Genomic DNA, 16,828 nt, shown 5'->3' on the forward strand with positions numbered 1-16,828 from the left:
TTTGGCTCTATACACCACCACAATGGATTTGAAATGAAACGAACAAGATGTGCTTTAACTGCAGACTTTCAGTTTTAATTTGAGGGTATTTACATCCAAATCAGGACAACAGTTTGTATATGTGCCTCCCACTTTTTAAGGGACCAAAAGTAATGGGACAGATTAACAATCATAAATCAAACTTTAACTTTTTAATACTTGGTTGCAAATCCTTTGCAGTCAAATTCCTTTAAGAACGTTGGAAATACCAAAAACTAAAACTTCTGGTTACATTACAGTAATTTAGAATTTAGGGTGAACATATTGTCACAATGCAAAAGCCTTAATGGTCCTAAAATAAGCTCCATTTTTTATATAAACAAAAAATAAACATAAAAACTTGTAACAAAAATATTAAATATATTTTATATATGTAATATTATATATTTAACATATTTTAATATTATTATTTTTATATCTATTTTTAATTAAAATGTTTGAAATGTATGTTTTAAAACATGTAGATATATATTTTTTATTTTTGTTTCCTTTTTTATAATGGGATAAAATGTGACCTAGAGAGTCACATAAATGTTGTTTCTGGTTATCGGCCACACAATTCAGACACCATCTATCAACAAAAAAAAATACACAACAAAAAAAAGTGTCAAACAACGAAACCTGTTTAAGTTTGAGTGTTCCTTACATATACTCTGAGAGGGGTGCATTGGTCACAGTCTGTGTGGGAGGGTGCAGACTAGTTTGGCTTCCCATACTGCTACTATAACTGCAGAAGCTGTGCATGTTGCCCTGGTGCGGGTGATGTGACATCATCCGCCTACTCTGAGGGTTAAACGGGTCACCATCATCCATGTCATCATAATTCCTTTCTCTGTGGAGAGGGAAACAGCACTGGATTAGTATACAGTGGCAACATTAAGTATTTGAACACTTTTGGACACGAAACATGTATTTCACTGCTTTATGTAAGAAATTTGAAATTTAAATTGTTTGCAGAACTTTAATGTGCTGGTCCCAATGTGGACGAAGTCAATGCCCCTCAAGTTTACATAAGTAGCAGAATAATCAAGGGTGTTACTCTTCACATTAACAATGGACATGTTCTGCTAAAATTGGACACCCAGAAAGTGTCCAAATAGATTGTCTTAATTTTGAGCCGTCAAAATGCAGCACATTATACTGTTTTAGGCCAATCCTACTTTAGGTATGTTTGATTAGAGCAAGGGTGGGGAACCCTGCTCCTGGAAGGCCACTGTCCTGCAGAGTTTAGCTCCAACCCTAATCAGACAAACCTGAGGAAACTAATCATGGTCTTGATTACTTGAAAAATGTAAAGGCAGGTGTGTTTGATTTGGGTTGGAGCTAAACTCTGCAGGACAGTGCCCTCCAGGAGCACAGTTCCCCACCCCTGGATTAGAGTTAACTGCACAATCGGCGATGTGAATGAATGTTTTTGTCCTTGCACCTGTTGGCGATTTGCCTCCATGCTCTTGGGATGGTACACAGCATTACGGAGAAAGCACAGGCCGCCAGAAGAGAAAACAAGCAGAGGTACAGTAACCCCTCCACACCATCATAACACACACCAATCAGAGCGTCCAGGTAGTCCTGCAAACACACACATAATATGATCAAATAGTTTTTTTTAAATCACACGCTGCATCACACAAACTATTTAGAATAATTTTGCTAATAACAGAAATCACTTTAAGCTTGTAACATCATTTTTTGTAGATAACAACAGGTGAAATAAGTATGTGTTGTGAGCTCAGTACCTTATTGAGTCCCCTGCAATCTAGCAAGGCAGTGAGCTGGTGTAAACTGGCCTCAGAATTATTCAATAGATACTGAATATTCAATAAATCCCCCTGAAAACAACAGCAACAAACAGAATAATGATATTATTCTCAAAAACAATTACAGTAAGAACATTCCACCTTGTCCCCCACCTAACTGTAATTACCCTAATGCAAAAAAAAATAAAAAAAAATAAAAAAATAAAAAAATAAAATAAATATATATATATATATATATATATATATATATATATATATATATATATATATATATATATATATATATATATATATATATATATATATATTTAAATGATTTAATAAAAATATTATTAGCTGTTTTACTACCTTTAATTGCATTATTAAATTATTAAATTATAATAACATTATATCTATCTGTCTGTCTGTCAGTCAATGAGACCTGTACATATTTTTGTGAAATTCATGTCATTCATATGAAAAAAATATTGACTTTAAAAAAGAAGTACTGCTGATCATATTAAACTGAATGGATCAGTTTATCTCCCTCTGTACTGTGACAGTCCTCTCATTCTAAATACACACTCACTTTAGCTGTGGGGAAGAGAGGTACAGCAAACTGCAGCAGCCCCTGAATCTGGATCTGCATGGTAGTCAACGATCTCTGGAAGACAGTCAGGGACTGCAAGACAAACTAATTCAGGATCAGTTCCTTTTGTTTAAGGGTTGAAAAGCATAACAGCTACACAGTCTATACACAGCATGTTCAGTGCATGCTGAAAGGGATTCATGAGCAGTTATACTCTCTACCAATAGAGGGAACAACTGCACCATAGATGAACAACAGCAATCATATCACTCTCAACTCTCCCATTTCAACAACTGACCATGGCAGAAAGCATTTCTCTGTGCCTTTAAAGCCTGGTTAAAAACAAATAAATAAAAATGTAATTAAATAAAAACCACAGCCTAAATATCCAAGACTCTGAAAGACTTTATAATAATACCAACAGGAAAATCTAACAAAAATTGCTAAGAACATGGCGTTGTCATATTTCATCACAAAATCAAAAAATAAATTCATAGAAGAAATTCCATTAGTCATAAAAATAGTCTTAATTTCATTGCAAAATATATAATATTGGTTTGAAATGGACCCAGAAATGTCTATGTGACCTTCACTCAGACACTCATCAGAAAGCTGGCACTGCAGATTAACATGGATAATTATCTCAAACCTGATGATCTAATTAATCAATTTTGATCATATCATTTTTACTCCCTTGTGTTGGCTGTAAAGTGTGACTGAGTCATCTATAGAAGCAATTCTCTATATAAATGTGTCCTCTTCATCCCAGAACAAAACGAGACAAAGAGAAGACAAGAGTGGCAAGATAAAGATAATGAAACAGGGAATATTTATTCATCAAACTAGTATGAGTGACAGAAGGATTAAGATTAAGAGACTGTGAGAGGCTGAACAAATAGCAAAGAGAAGTTTGAGATGAAACCAAGAAAAGAATACAGAGAAAAACGACTAGAACCTGATCAACTCATTTTCATTTTCTCATTACAAGAACATTGCCATACACAAATCACTGACGATGTTCTTTGCAGACTGATATTCTTCTCTATGTGTTGGTCGAGTCTTGCCTAAATTATGGAAACTACCATTTTTATTTACACAGTAAACAATCTCTTATTGAAATGACTATGTATTTTTTGATAAATAAATAAATGCAAAATGGTTAATGTGCGTGTTTAGATCTACATGTACATTTAGGGGATACAATTTAATTGGCTCAGTAAAAATAAAACGCTAGAAGTCAATTGTGGGTCTTACAGTGTTGATGCTGTAAAAGTTACAGCATCAACACAATACCAATCGATGAAAAGTCCCCACCATGACAGTCTACTTATCTTTGTGTATGTGTATGTGTGTGCGTGTAAAGGCTCATGTTATGATCATCTTTGCTTCCATTCCTACTGTATGTAACAACTCAATTGATCCTGAGAGAGCAACATCTACAGCTACTCTGTTACAGCAACTCAAACTGAACTGCAGCAGTAGAGATGTAGGACACTGGCCTTTTACTGCCTGACCTAGAAACCCCGAGAGAGGCACAGAGACAGACTGAGCGAGAGAGAGAGACTGAGTCAGGGAAGGAATACAAGAGTAGTAGAAGATTGATAAATTAGTTGTACTAACTGATAGGTGGGACTAGGGTTTGGAATAAAGAACCTGTACTTATTTGCTCTCTTCCAAAACCTTGTGAAGTGCCTTTATAGGCAGTGAATACGCAGATAAAATGTTGTTTCTACACCCAAAGCGATCATATCGCTTCAGAAGACATGGATTAACACCTCGAGTCATATGGATTACTATTGTGCTGACGTTACAGAATGACCATTTCGGAGCTTGAAAGTTAAAAGAAGATAAAAGAAAAAAGAACAGAAAAGTATGATTAATAATTCCCATTTAACATAGTACCTGCTGAAATGGGTTGGGAAGGGTCTGGCTGCAGTACAGGTAATAGTGCATGATATCTAGAAAAAGAAGAAGAGAGAGAGAGAGAGAGAGAGAGAGAGAGAGAGAGAGAGAGAGAGAGAGCATTATGACCATCATCAAGAACCTTCCTTTGTCACATTTCACAAATGAGATCTCTTTTTCATCACAATTGCTAGAGAGCATTGATATAAATGGAGGCTCGTGGCAGAACAATATATCGGTCAGGCCTATTTTTGGTCTTTTGGGCAGGTATCTGTGCCTATTTGGCACGGTAAGCAGAAGTGATGATTCTTGGTGTCAGTTTCAATATTTACCAACAGCACTGTTAATGGATCTTAAACAATTTCAGTTTTTTTAATATTTGTATTGAATTTTAATTGAATATGGTGTAAAATAAGCATTCATTTAAATAAGGGAAGTCTTAATGGAACTCTGTTGAGCATCCTTTGAGCAATCAAATGTTCCTCTAGGAGTCTGTCCTAGAGAACCAGCGAGTTTGATTCTGACTAGCTCTGAAGGAACAGGGCTTTAATGCACATTATGACTGAAAACAGGATTTAAGTTACATAATCACAGGAATGAGCATTTCACCATTGTATTCAGTCACAGTGATTATAAAGTAGGATTACAGGTCTCCCAGATTAACCCTTTAAAAGATCCAAGCACTTGATGCTGTTACAAATGCTGCTCATGCAAATTTGTTCAGTCAACAACCATAATCCCATACATAAAATTAGATTAAATGAGTCGGTCTTGACTTTGACACGTGGAAGAAAAACATGTAAACATACACACACTTAGAATAAAAGATACACTCACCTGAGCTAATTATATCTTTTGTTAGGTTCATCAGAAATTTGTCGGGTGCAACACAGAAATCACTTGTGCCCTAGACGCCAAAATACACAAAAGTATTAATTAAAAAATAGTCGGTGGGCAATTTCATCGTTTTTCTTCTCCTGTCCAGATTAGTATGCAGAAAAATATGGGAAATATTTTCAGGGACAACACAATTACATACTGTTTGGAAATGCTTTATACAGTCAATGCTACTAGATCTGATGTGTGTGTCCTGCATTATTGTATTGAAACACAATCCTGTTACTGCAGGAAGTTTGGTGACATAGGTCAAGGGACATGAATCAACACAGGTAGGAAATAAACACAGGTGCAAACACACACATGCTTGTGAACACATGGGTCCACATAAACAATAATTTCAATAGGACAGGAAGGAACATACAGCATATAGAGTATATCACACATAATTCACAAACAGTGCTGGAGCGATGTTATAAAACGATCACATCTGGGGGGGAGGAGTGACAGGCAGGCAGATTCAATACACACACACACACACACACAACCACAAACATATTCAGGCAGTAAGAGAAAACTTTATTTTGGTCAAACATAAATTTGCATGTACAGTCTCTATGACAGCCACAACATTAAATCCACCTGCCTAATATCGTATAGGTCCCCCTCGAGCTGCCAAAACAGCTTTCACCCTGTCGAGGCATGGAGTCCAAAAGACCTCAGAAGGTGTCCTGTGGTATCTGGCACCAAGACGTTAGCAGCAGATCCTTTAAGTCCTGTAAGTTTCTCGATGGGGCCTCCATGGATTGGACTGGATGGTCCAGCACATCCCAAATATGCTCAATCGGATTGAGATCTGGGGTATTTGGAGGCCAAGTCAACACCTTGAACTCTATGTCATGGTCCTCAAAACATTCCTGAATTTTTTTGCAGTGTGGCAGTGCACATTATCCTGTTGAAAGAGCCACTGCCATCAGGGAATACCATTGCCATGAAGGGGTGTACATGATCTGCAACAATCTTTAGGTAGGTGGTACGTGTCAAAGTAACATCCAGATGAATGCCAGGTCCCAAGGTTTCCCAGCAGAACATTGTCCAGAGCATCACACTGCCTCTGCCGGCCTGCCTTCTTCCCATGGTGCATCTTGGTGTCATCTCTTCCCCAGGTAAATGACGCACACGCATCCGGCCATCCACATGATTTAAAAGAAAATGTGATTCATCTGACCAAGCCAACTTCTTCTATTGCTCCATGGTCCAGTTCAGACACGTACGTGCCTATTGTAGGTGCTTTCGGTGATGGACAGGGGTCAGCATGGGCACTCTGACCGGTCTGCTGCTACACAGCCCCATATGCAGCAAGCTGCGATGCACTGTGTTCTGAAACCTTTCTTTCATGGACAACATTACGTTTTTCAGCAATTTGTGCTACAGTAGCTCTTCTGTGAGATCAGAGCAGACGAGCTAGCCTTCACTCCACAAGCGCATCAGTGAGCCTTGGATGCCCATGACCCTGTCGCCGGTTCACCAGTTGTCCTTTCCTTGGACCACTTTTGGTAGGTACTAACCACTGCATACTGGGAACACCCCACAAGACCTGCCGATTTGGAGATGCTCTGGCCAAGTCATCTAGCCATCACAATTTGGCCCTTGTCAAATTCGCTCAGATCCTCAAATTCGCTTGCCCATTTTTCCTGCTTCCAACACATGAAATTCAAGAACTGACTGTTCACTTGCTGGCTAATATATCCCACTCCTTGACAGGTGCCATTGTAACGAGATAATGCATGTTATTCACTTCACCTGTCAGTGGTTTTAATGTTGTAGCTGGTAAGTGTATAGCTAAACATAATGTTCCATTCTACATTTTAAATTCCATCAGGTGCAGATGAATTTCAGCCTATTCCTACAAATGCTACACATTTTTTTTTGTGCAGGTGTCTGCCACCATTACAAAATGTATCCTGTCTCAATCAAGAAAGATTCAAATCAAGTCCAACTTAACCCCTGAGGCACCTTATATTATGCATTTATTCATTAGCATGAAAACAGGATCAAAATCCTGTGTGTATCTGTGTACGCCTGCAGGAGTTCATTATAGCGGACTGAGCGTGTCTGATGACACTGAAGAAGTTTCTCTCTTAATGAGCATCTGTTAGGGGAAATATTTACAACCTTAGTGCAAAATAAATGAGACATATATACACTTTGGATCCACTACATTAGAGAGGAAATCTCATAGTCGCAATGTTTATTATACGGAGGTGATGACATTTGCAGTACTCTATCCACTCAAAAAAAGAAAAAAAAAAAATGTCACTATTGAGTGTTTTACTCAATCCTCCCAGGTCCATATTACTCAAATATTTATGTAACTATGGGAGTTGATTCAACTAAAACAAATTGTCTTGCCAACTTTACTTAATCCATATGCATTGGGACAACATGAATATTTTTTGTTTGGTTTACTCAAACTGAGCAGAGGGTTTCCATTTCCAAGCATGATTTGCATGGGACTCGACAAAGAGAGTAAATGCTTAAATTAAGTGTTGTTTTATGTGTCTTTGTGCGAGATGAATTTAAAGTGGGACAATCATGGTGAAGAGTGGAGTTTGAGGTTGAGGACCAATACACTTTGAGTATCATATATATTGATTTATCCATTCAGCAATTGCTGTGCTAACCTTATCATAGTGACCAAGTTATACTCAGTAGTGCTTTCCACCAGCATGGGTTAGAATGTTAATATTTCCTGTCACTTGCTGAAATTTTACTAAAAGAGATTCATTTAATTTTGTTGAGTTTAATTCATACAGTTAGGTTCCCTCTACTTGAAGTAATTAAGTTGAAATTCAGCTGTGTTCAGCCAAAGAGTAATTTTTTGAGTGCACTGGATAGGCCTTGGTTTAAAATGTTTAAATGCAAAGCGAAATTGGGGTAATGAGCAAAAATCTACATTTATACTTAAACCACTTATGCCCTTACCCTGAAAAAGGAACACATTTAAGACATTTACTGTACATGACTACGCACGTTGTCGGCTTATTAAACAATTTATCTCACACACACACACACACACACACACACACACACACACACACACACACACACACACACACACACACACACACACACACACACACACACACACACACTGTGTTTCCATGTTTTATGGGGGCTTTCCATAAACCTAACCCTCACAGAAAACTTTCTGCATTTTTAAAAAACATCATTAAGTATGATTTATAAGCTGTTTTCCTCAACAAATGTCCCCAAAAAATTTCCCCACAAGGTCCAAAATTTCAGGTTTTACTATCCATATGGGGACATTTGGTCCCCACAAAGTGATAAATACACACACACACACACACACACACACACACACACACACACACACACACACACACACACCAAACAAACTTTGTGCGAATGTGAAAATGTCCAGTTTTCTTAATATGAGTTAATGTCATTAATAAGTTAGTATAAGGTTTCTAAAAATTTGAACATTAATTTGCCAACATCTTTATCAAATAACATTGTACAAATGTAAAGTTGTCTGTTAATTGGGAAAGTCTATGTGTGAACTGTAAAATAAGAGAAGTCAGACACTGGCTTTACATGCCATTTCTCCATCATTTCCTCCTCCTTCATTGATGTGGTTTAATGAAGACTTGCTCATACAGAATCATTGTCTAATCCCAGTAAATACAAAAACATTGGTGTTTCCACAAGCGCACAGCCACACACCTTAAAAGCAATAAATTAGAAGTTTATCGTCTCCTTCAAGCTACCAGACAGCAGTTTACAGTTATTTGTCATGCTTCACAACATAAACAGGCTTTTAACAGCTATGGACTCTCTGTGACCAGCCTCAATTGCATGCTTATAAAAAAAAAAAAATAGCATTTTACATTAACACAAATATGTACTTTATATGCATATGCATGCTTTGTAAAGAATATTCCCTTTGGAAAATCCTGCATAAGCGCAGTGGTTCTCAACTGGATTTGCTTCGAGACCCAGATTTTACATTGGAAATCAAGTGGCGACCCACCACAGTAAAAAACGTAACCTGTATTTAATGTATCCTGGGTTGGATTTTCTTTTATCTTACATTGTTTTGTTCATGGTTTTCAAGTATAAGGGCATGTTTAAAAATTGCCTATTTAGAAGAGCCTATTTATATAAGCCAATTATATTTATTTTCTATTTTCAAACATAATTCCAACAGAAAATACTGTATATAACGCAGGAGGAAAACGTAACAATTTGTCCAGACTTTAAAGCCCTATTACATACTTGCCCTTATATTTACAGAGCAATGACATATAAACACAGGTAAAACCATGGATATGGAAGCGCAGCGTAGTTCTAGCAGGATGACTAGCAGCTGTACATTATCAAATCATTAGCTGGGTAACTCCTAGCCAATCGCATGTAAGCCATTGCTGTTTCAGTGTGCTAACATGGCAACCTCCACCACCCCACCACCACCACCAGTTGAGCCCTGTCCCGCACGGTGGTAGGCTCCTCGCCCCTGCCTCCTATCTCCGGCAGGATATGATGGTTCCGAGTACAACTCCCTCGGACTGCCAGACGGGGCCTACGCCAAAGAGAGACATTACTTTTCTGTTTTACATTCATCAAATAAATGTCATCTTAAATCTCACTCAAGCCTGCGTGTTTTCCCGATAGCAAGCGTCTTACCAAGGTTAGGTCAATTTTGCTAGTATTAAATAATAATAAAAATAAATGATAGTATTTATGAAAAAATAGTAGCTGTAGCACATTTGGAAATTTTAACTTCAACTGTTACTGAAATCTAATAAATTCTACCTAATAGATTATTTAATATAAAACAATAACATTTTTGTCAAAAGATCACAGTTAATTTTGCTACAGTAAAATCGTGAAACAATTTTGTAAAGATGATGATAACTTTATTTTAGTGCATAGTGCTCTTTCCTCCTTAGTGCTGTTTGGCATGTCGGGGCTGCCTGACATACAGTTTGATAGGTTTTACTTCCTCCATAGCACTTTAACCTAGAAAAGTCTCACACATCAGTTTTGAGGTCTGTACTCCACAACATCGAGGGAAGCTCAGTTGTTGTGCGTGTGTGCCAGAGAGCAGAGCAGATCATAAGAGCGAGCTGGTTCCGTTATGCTCATGCGAATGCATTAATCTCACCACGAAAATATTGCAGTGCAGATGAGAAGCCTTTAGCTGAATGCAAGATTATCATTATCAATTTGCATCAGCAGCCATAAATTTCACTTAGGCGGCTGCTGAAGAGAATTTCAATGGGAGAACCAAGGCATGGTTTTTTCCCTGCTATCTGCGACCCAGTCCGAATCGACCTGTGACACACTTTTGGTTCACGACTCACCAGTTGAGAAACACTGCATTATCGAATTATGCACATATGAATACAAATGTTTGTTAAGAAAGTAAATAAGATTTTTTTGGCTTTCCCTACAGTATACTGTATTTCTAGGACTCTCCAAGACCAGTGCCAGTTTCATTAGAGCTTCTCTAACTGACTGTATTGAAATGTTCATCTCACTGATAATGATCTGATCACAATTATTGACTGATTTACTGTTTTTTTTTTGGGCTGATACTCACCACTGCAGTGGCCATATCAGCTCCAAGAGATGCCCAGCTCAGGATCAGAGTCAGAACCCCAAACACCATCATCCTGTTTACACAACAACAACAAAATTATAGATATTACCATTTTGAATTACTATTTTTTGTGATAGTAACCCCATACAACCCAATTACTCATGCTGATATGGGATGCCATTGTAACCAAGTGTACATTTACATTAGTATTACACAATGTTGTAGTGTACTCACGTGGTAAGCAGCCAGCGGGATTGTTTAGCCAGACCGAGACAAGCAGCCAGACAGATGACCAGATCCAAGATCAGAATCAGCAGGTATGTCAACCACCTACAGAAAAACAGTCACAGTCCATATAGAAAAAAGCAGATGGCTTTTACTGGCAATGAATAACAAAAATAAATGACTATTTGTGATTATTAGTGATTATTTGCACTAGGTGTATATACACCTCGCTGCTATTTGCACTCCAATAGTCTGGTGGAAACATAGAAATTGAAGACAAAATGTGCCCTCAAGTGTCGCTGCAGTGGTGTGATGTGTAAAAATGGTGTGGATGTGCTTTTATTGTGGAGACAACAAGAGTTTGATTCCACCTTTTGTCCCACTTTTTTCCCATTCTGTTTTCTGTCGCCACTCTTAACATTTCCTTTAATACTACTTATAATAAATAAATACAAATTAACATAAAGGTTAATTTCCTCACAATGACTTTGTCTTGGGTCAAGGTCGGGAAGTTGAGAGAAAGGTTTGATCTAGGTAAAATTAACCATGATTTTACTGTAGTAATATTGAAGAAACCATGTTTTTTGGTGGAAGCCATTGTTTTAACGCAATTAATTATGGTGTTACTGGAGTAACATGATGTGAATATACATTATTAACCAGTAACACTGCACCAGATTTTGTCTCCTCAGAAAAAGACTCCAGTAATATCACATGTCCTCAACAATGTCTCAAACTTAAATCAGATCTTCCAAGATACAAACATTGCAATCAAAAGCCAAGAGATTTCAAAATGATCTTAAACTCATTTGCTCTTTAACAAAGTTGAAACTTAAGTGAGTTGAGGACACCATTAGGTCTCCAGAGCTATGAAATAGCAACCCCTGAGCAATACAATGTTCTTGTGTGTTGCATGTGCTGGTGTTGTCCCTCCAGAGGGCTCTATTGCTCTCAAAATAATTCATAATAGATGAGCAAGATCTATAATATTTCACACACGGAAACCTGGTCGGAGGGAAAGCTGAATGTGTCTCTTTCTACGGACAATCATAATCATTGTCAGATATTTGTATATGCCTTGACAAAAATAACTTTTCTGGCATCATCACCAAATAGAATGTGGAATTATCGATTATTAACATCTTTAGTGCAATGATGACAAAATCAAAGCCACAGTGTCAGCAAGTATTTTGATGGATAACTATAGGAGTTTAACAAGGCGAAATAGCTATTAATGCAACTAATAAACAGACCGCACACGCTTGCGGTCTTGCATTAGCAGTTGATGGATCACCCCATGGCATCACTTTACCACACTTAGCAGAAAGTGAGGAGTCAAGGACATGCAACACTTCATAATGCTTTAGCCAGCGATGAATCAAGTGTAGAACACAGTGCTTGCAAATACTGTTTCAAAGTATATGCTTCAATGCAACTCTGCTTAACCTGGGGCCAGATTCACAAATTCTTCTTAACTACAAATGTCTTAAAATTTATCCTAATTTAACTTCAACTTTATTTATTTGTATTTTGTTTATTAAGAACATTTTTGTGAATCTTTGTAGAGGCCAATCGGACCTCACGTACCTTGTTTCTGCAGCCTTAAATCCATTAGACAGAATTTCACATACAGTATGTTCCTGTACAATCAGCACAGAATTTGTGGATTCCATGCAGGTCTACTGATCAGAAAGGGTGTTAAAGGACAATAAAGTTATGGGAAAGCCTAAAGCATGGCAACTTTCCATCATTACCTGTAATACTCTACATATGCTGTCTGTTCAGCGATGGAGACCAAGTTTACTTTAGCCTTATCCCAATCAGGAAGCCCCAGCAGCTGTTTAATGATGTTATCTGACATCTGTTGCATGAAGTGCAGCGTCTGTACAAAGTCTCCCCGTGTGGCAAAGAGTTCATCCAAGCGAGACAAGCGCTCTTTTAGACCACGCTGCATACCTCCCATAGTACCCGTCACCTGTGCATGCGAATAACATTGTTAAAACCACTGGAAATTATAAACAACATTTCAGGTTATGCATTTTTCATGACCAAAAACATTAACATAGCCCAAAACTGAACACACAGACAATTTCTCACAAGTTTTTAAACTGAAGAATCATGCCTCTTTATTAAAAAGCTTTTAAACTTTAAATTAGCCTTATCACTCTGTAGCTCTAGACTGTTTGCCCTCAGAAGCAAAGTTGGGTTGAGCCTGGTCAGAATCTGGATGGGATACCTCCTGGGAAAAACCAAGGTTGCTGTTGGCAGAGGTGTTAGAGACGCCAGCAGGGGGTGCTCACCCTGCAGAATGTGTGTCCCCCAACAACCCAGAGTATGGATGGGGACACTATATGCTAAAATGCACTATCCTTCAGACAGGGGTTTAACCCCAGTGTCCTGGCCAAATTCCCCCATTGGCTCTTTTCAATCATGGCCTGCTAATAATCCCCATCCATGAATTGGCTTTATCACTCTATCTCCTTTCCACCAATAGCTGGTGGGTGGTGAGCATACTGGCGCACTATGGCTGCCGTCACACCATCCAGGTGGATGCTGCACACTGGTGGTGGTTGAGGAGAGTCCCCCTGTTCACTATGTGAAGTGCTTTGAGTGTAGTGTAAGAAAAGCGCTATATAAGTGTAAAGTTCATTTTTATAATTCAGTGTTGAACTAGCTTACATGCACAATTCATGTCGAGGGACACCCAGACACAAAGTGCATGAAAATTAATTTCTACAATGTGCTTGTGTTCTAGTAGCTAAGTACAACTATACCCAAATGAGGGATATGAGAAAGTAGAGCATGTGGAGAGGGCATGTCTGGAGGTTACGGCCAAAAAATTAGCTGTTGTCTGTGGGAACGGAAGTATTTTTTGGCACCATGTGTGACCAGTTTTTGTGTTTCTTTGTCCTTTCACATAGATCCAACCCCAAAAATGAGCTTTGTTATACAGAACATGTTATGTTTTAAAAAAGAAAGAACAAAAGAAAATAAAAACAAGTGCAGATGGGTGCATGAATATATTGAAAGTTTGATAAAGGCTACAAATATAACAGAATCAAGGGATTCCCAGGCAAATGCTCTGTATCCTGAAATTGAATACAGATGGCCCAAATTCTCCTAATTATGACATCATTACTTGAGAGTGTAGGGTGATGTCATCCCCAAGAGTGTGAGAAAATCAATATACCATTGTTAATCTAGTTTAACACGACTCCTTTTTCAAAAGATCTTTTATTTTAGTAAACATCTTAAGATACACAGAACACATTTTGAAAATTTCTTGGCAACGGCAAATATTTATCGTGTGACCATGACTGCAAAATATCTGCTATGGTTTGAACTCGCTGGGGTTTAATATCTTAGCTGAATGTAATCCAATAATCCAGCTAATGAACAAAAGCCAGACATCTGAGCTCGAGCTGAATTTATTAAGACACATCTGTAATGCATATGAGGAAGTGGTTAAGATACCAGGCTGAGATTTTTCTCCTAGCGTCGTGGCTCTAATTGATTGTCTCTGGTTTCTGTAGGCATTGAGCTTCTCCAATTAAATTTGAATGGAAGAGTTGAAGCGTGAAATGAAACACAAGCACTAAACGGAACTGTCTACTCTGTATCCAGATATGGATTTCTATTCCTCTATTAAACCAGTGAAAAAAGCTTAAGGCCACAAAAATAAAATAACATCTGAAGTAGAGAGATATCAGAAATGGAATGATGACCTTCCTACTTACAGTTCTTGTCCTAATAATGGCTGTGGGAATGCCTGGGGATTTGCTGAAGTAAGTAGTTCAGAAGCTCTCAAAATAGATACTGAGAACTCAAATCTAAAACATAAGACTAACAATGGAAGAAAGACTAAAAAGGCAGGGAGGAAGGAGTAAGGTAAGCCTGTTACGAGCAGTGGTGGTTCAGTTCTTTCTTTCTATTTTTAAGTTTAGAACCTGTCTGGCTTTGTTTAAAAAATACAAAATTGAATAAACTGGAGTAAAACAATCAAATCCACTTTGTCCTGAAATTCCTCTTCGGCAAACGTTTGATTAACTCTGCCTTGTTGTTAAAGGATAAACAACTCTCGTCTCCATTACTTTCTATCAACTTTCTCTCCCTGTTAAAAAGCAGGAGAATTGTGGTTATTTCGCTGACAGAACATTTTCAGAGAGAATTTGGGTGTTTGAAATGTTAAGTATCCCAAAACTTTTACACCCACAACAAGTAACAACTTTCAAAACTTGTTTTATTTTTTATATATATATATATATATATATATTAGAAAAATACCTTTTTCTTAAGTCATTTGACAGTTTAAAATGTCCCACTTTTTAAATTCCAAAACATGACTACAAAAAGTTGCTTCTTTCAATTAGTTCATATACTGTAAATCCATGTAATCCAGCCATTCGAATATACCAGTCATGTGCAGTATTTGCTATGATCACTGAATATATAAAAAGTGTTGCATATAATTTTGAAAGAAAATTCTAACTTTTGAAAGTTCATACGTTTGAAAGAAAGGTCAAAAGTAAAAAAAGGTAGAAAGATAAAACGTAGAGAGAAAAGGTTTGATTTATTAAACTTTGTTTAAAATGTTCTTTTTCTTTCTTTAGAACTTTCTTTCAAAGTTCAATAGTTCAGAAAAAGTTAATAAGAACGTTCCAAAATAAGCTTGAAAGAAAGTTTTTAAGATAGAAAGTTTGAAAAAGTTTGAGAGAAAGGTTGAAAGAAAGAGTTTGAAAAAGTTCAAAAGAAAAACATAATTTCATAAAAAGTGAAAAAATAATAAAAAAGTTTGATCGTTCCAAAGAAAGTTAAATGGTTCAAAGAAAGTTAGTAAAATTTCCAAAATAAAATATAAAAAAAAAGATAGTTCATAAGAGCGTTTTAAAGAAAGCTCTAAAGAAAGAAAGAAAGGTCGAAAGAAATAAAAAAAGTCGAAACAAAGAAAGGTCAGAAGACAAATTTTGAAAATAGTTTAGTTAAAAAAAAAAGATAATTCAAAAGTTCAACCGTTCTGAAAAAAGTACAAAAGTTTGAAGAAAAAGAACGTTTGAAATTTTGAAAGAAATTTTCAAAGTTCAAAAGACAGTTAGAAAGTTCATAAGTTAGAAATAAAAGAAAGCTGGAAAGAAAGTTCAAAAGTAAAAAAAGGTAGAAAGATAAAACGTCAAAAATAAGAAAGGTTGAGAGAAAAGATTTGAAAGAAAGTTCTAAAGAAAGAAAAAGAACATTTTAAACAAAGTTTAATAAATCAAAGTACAATAGTTCAAAAAAGTTCAATAGTTCAGAAAAAGTTCATAAGAACGTTCCAAAAGAAAGCTGGAAAGAAAGTTCAAAAGTAAAAAAGAAAGTTCTAAATAAAAGTAAATAAAAGTATGTTCAGGGGAACCAAGGGCTGACATAGCAGGTTCATATTTTACAGTAAATCACATCAATGTCAAACAAATACCAAAGCCTTCAAACTATTTACCTCCCATTTTCTTAAGCGAGTCATTCCTTAGCCTTTAGCCTAGACAGAAATATCCATAAATATGACATTTTAAGAAACATATCAATTACCTGGATGACTTCTCACTCAAAATCTAAGCTTTAGATACAGTTACGCTAAACGATAAATGGTCTGCACATTTGATTGTGACAATTGCATTTTATAGTGAAGCAGCTGGCAATAATGTAGGCCCAGATAATTACCACATTCTGGCCAAAACATGAAAAAAGTGACCTTCACATGCTGAGAGGAAGGTACAGAACTGCCTACCATACAGAGATAGAGGTATTTATAGAACAGCTAAGCTCTGGGTTGAGATTCTAGCAAATTATAGCATTGCCACCCTCTTAAATAAAGTGAGACTATATGCATAGCTTTTAATATCA

The 16,828-nt window shown here is 36.9% G+C and overlaps 1 protein-coding gene across 2 annotated transcripts in view; it reads right to left on the minus strand.

The window, feature by feature from the left end:
- The window catches only part of LOC127633604 (protein tweety homolog 2-like), a 66,445-nt gene that overhangs the window by 4,576 nt on the left and 45,041 nt on the right, over nucleotides 1-16,828 (minus strand). The window contains exons 4-12 of one of the 2 annotated variants that reach the window (XM_052112824.1): nucleotides 12,709-12,929; nucleotides 10,964-11,059; nucleotides 10,730-10,802; nucleotides 5,104-5,173; nucleotides 4,267-4,322; nucleotides 2,365-2,457; nucleotides 1,776-1,868; nucleotides 1,466-1,608; nucleotides 686-871 (exon numbers count right to left, since the gene is read on the minus strand). In XM_052112824.1, coding sequence (XP_051968784.1) covers nucleotides 686-871; nucleotides 1,466-1,608; nucleotides 1,776-1,868; nucleotides 2,365-2,457; nucleotides 4,267-4,322; nucleotides 5,104-5,173; nucleotides 10,730-10,802; nucleotides 10,964-11,059; nucleotides 12,709-12,929 — 1,031 coding nt within the window. Of the gene's footprint in view, nucleotides 1-685; nucleotides 872-1,465; nucleotides 1,609-1,775; nucleotides 1,869-2,364; nucleotides 2,470-4,266; nucleotides 4,323-5,103; nucleotides 5,174-10,729; nucleotides 10,803-10,963; nucleotides 11,060-12,708; nucleotides 12,930-16,828 lie in introns of both variants that reach the window. The other variant, XM_052112823.1, reaches the window with a different exon arrangement.

This window comes from Xyrauchen texanus, chromosome 40 (genome assembly GCF_025860055.1).
Source record: "Xyrauchen texanus isolate HMW12.3.18 chromosome 40, RBS_HiC_50CHRs, whole genome shotgun sequence".
NCBI lineage: Eukaryota > Metazoa > Chordata > Actinopteri > Cypriniformes > Catostomidae > Xyrauchen > Xyrauchen texanus.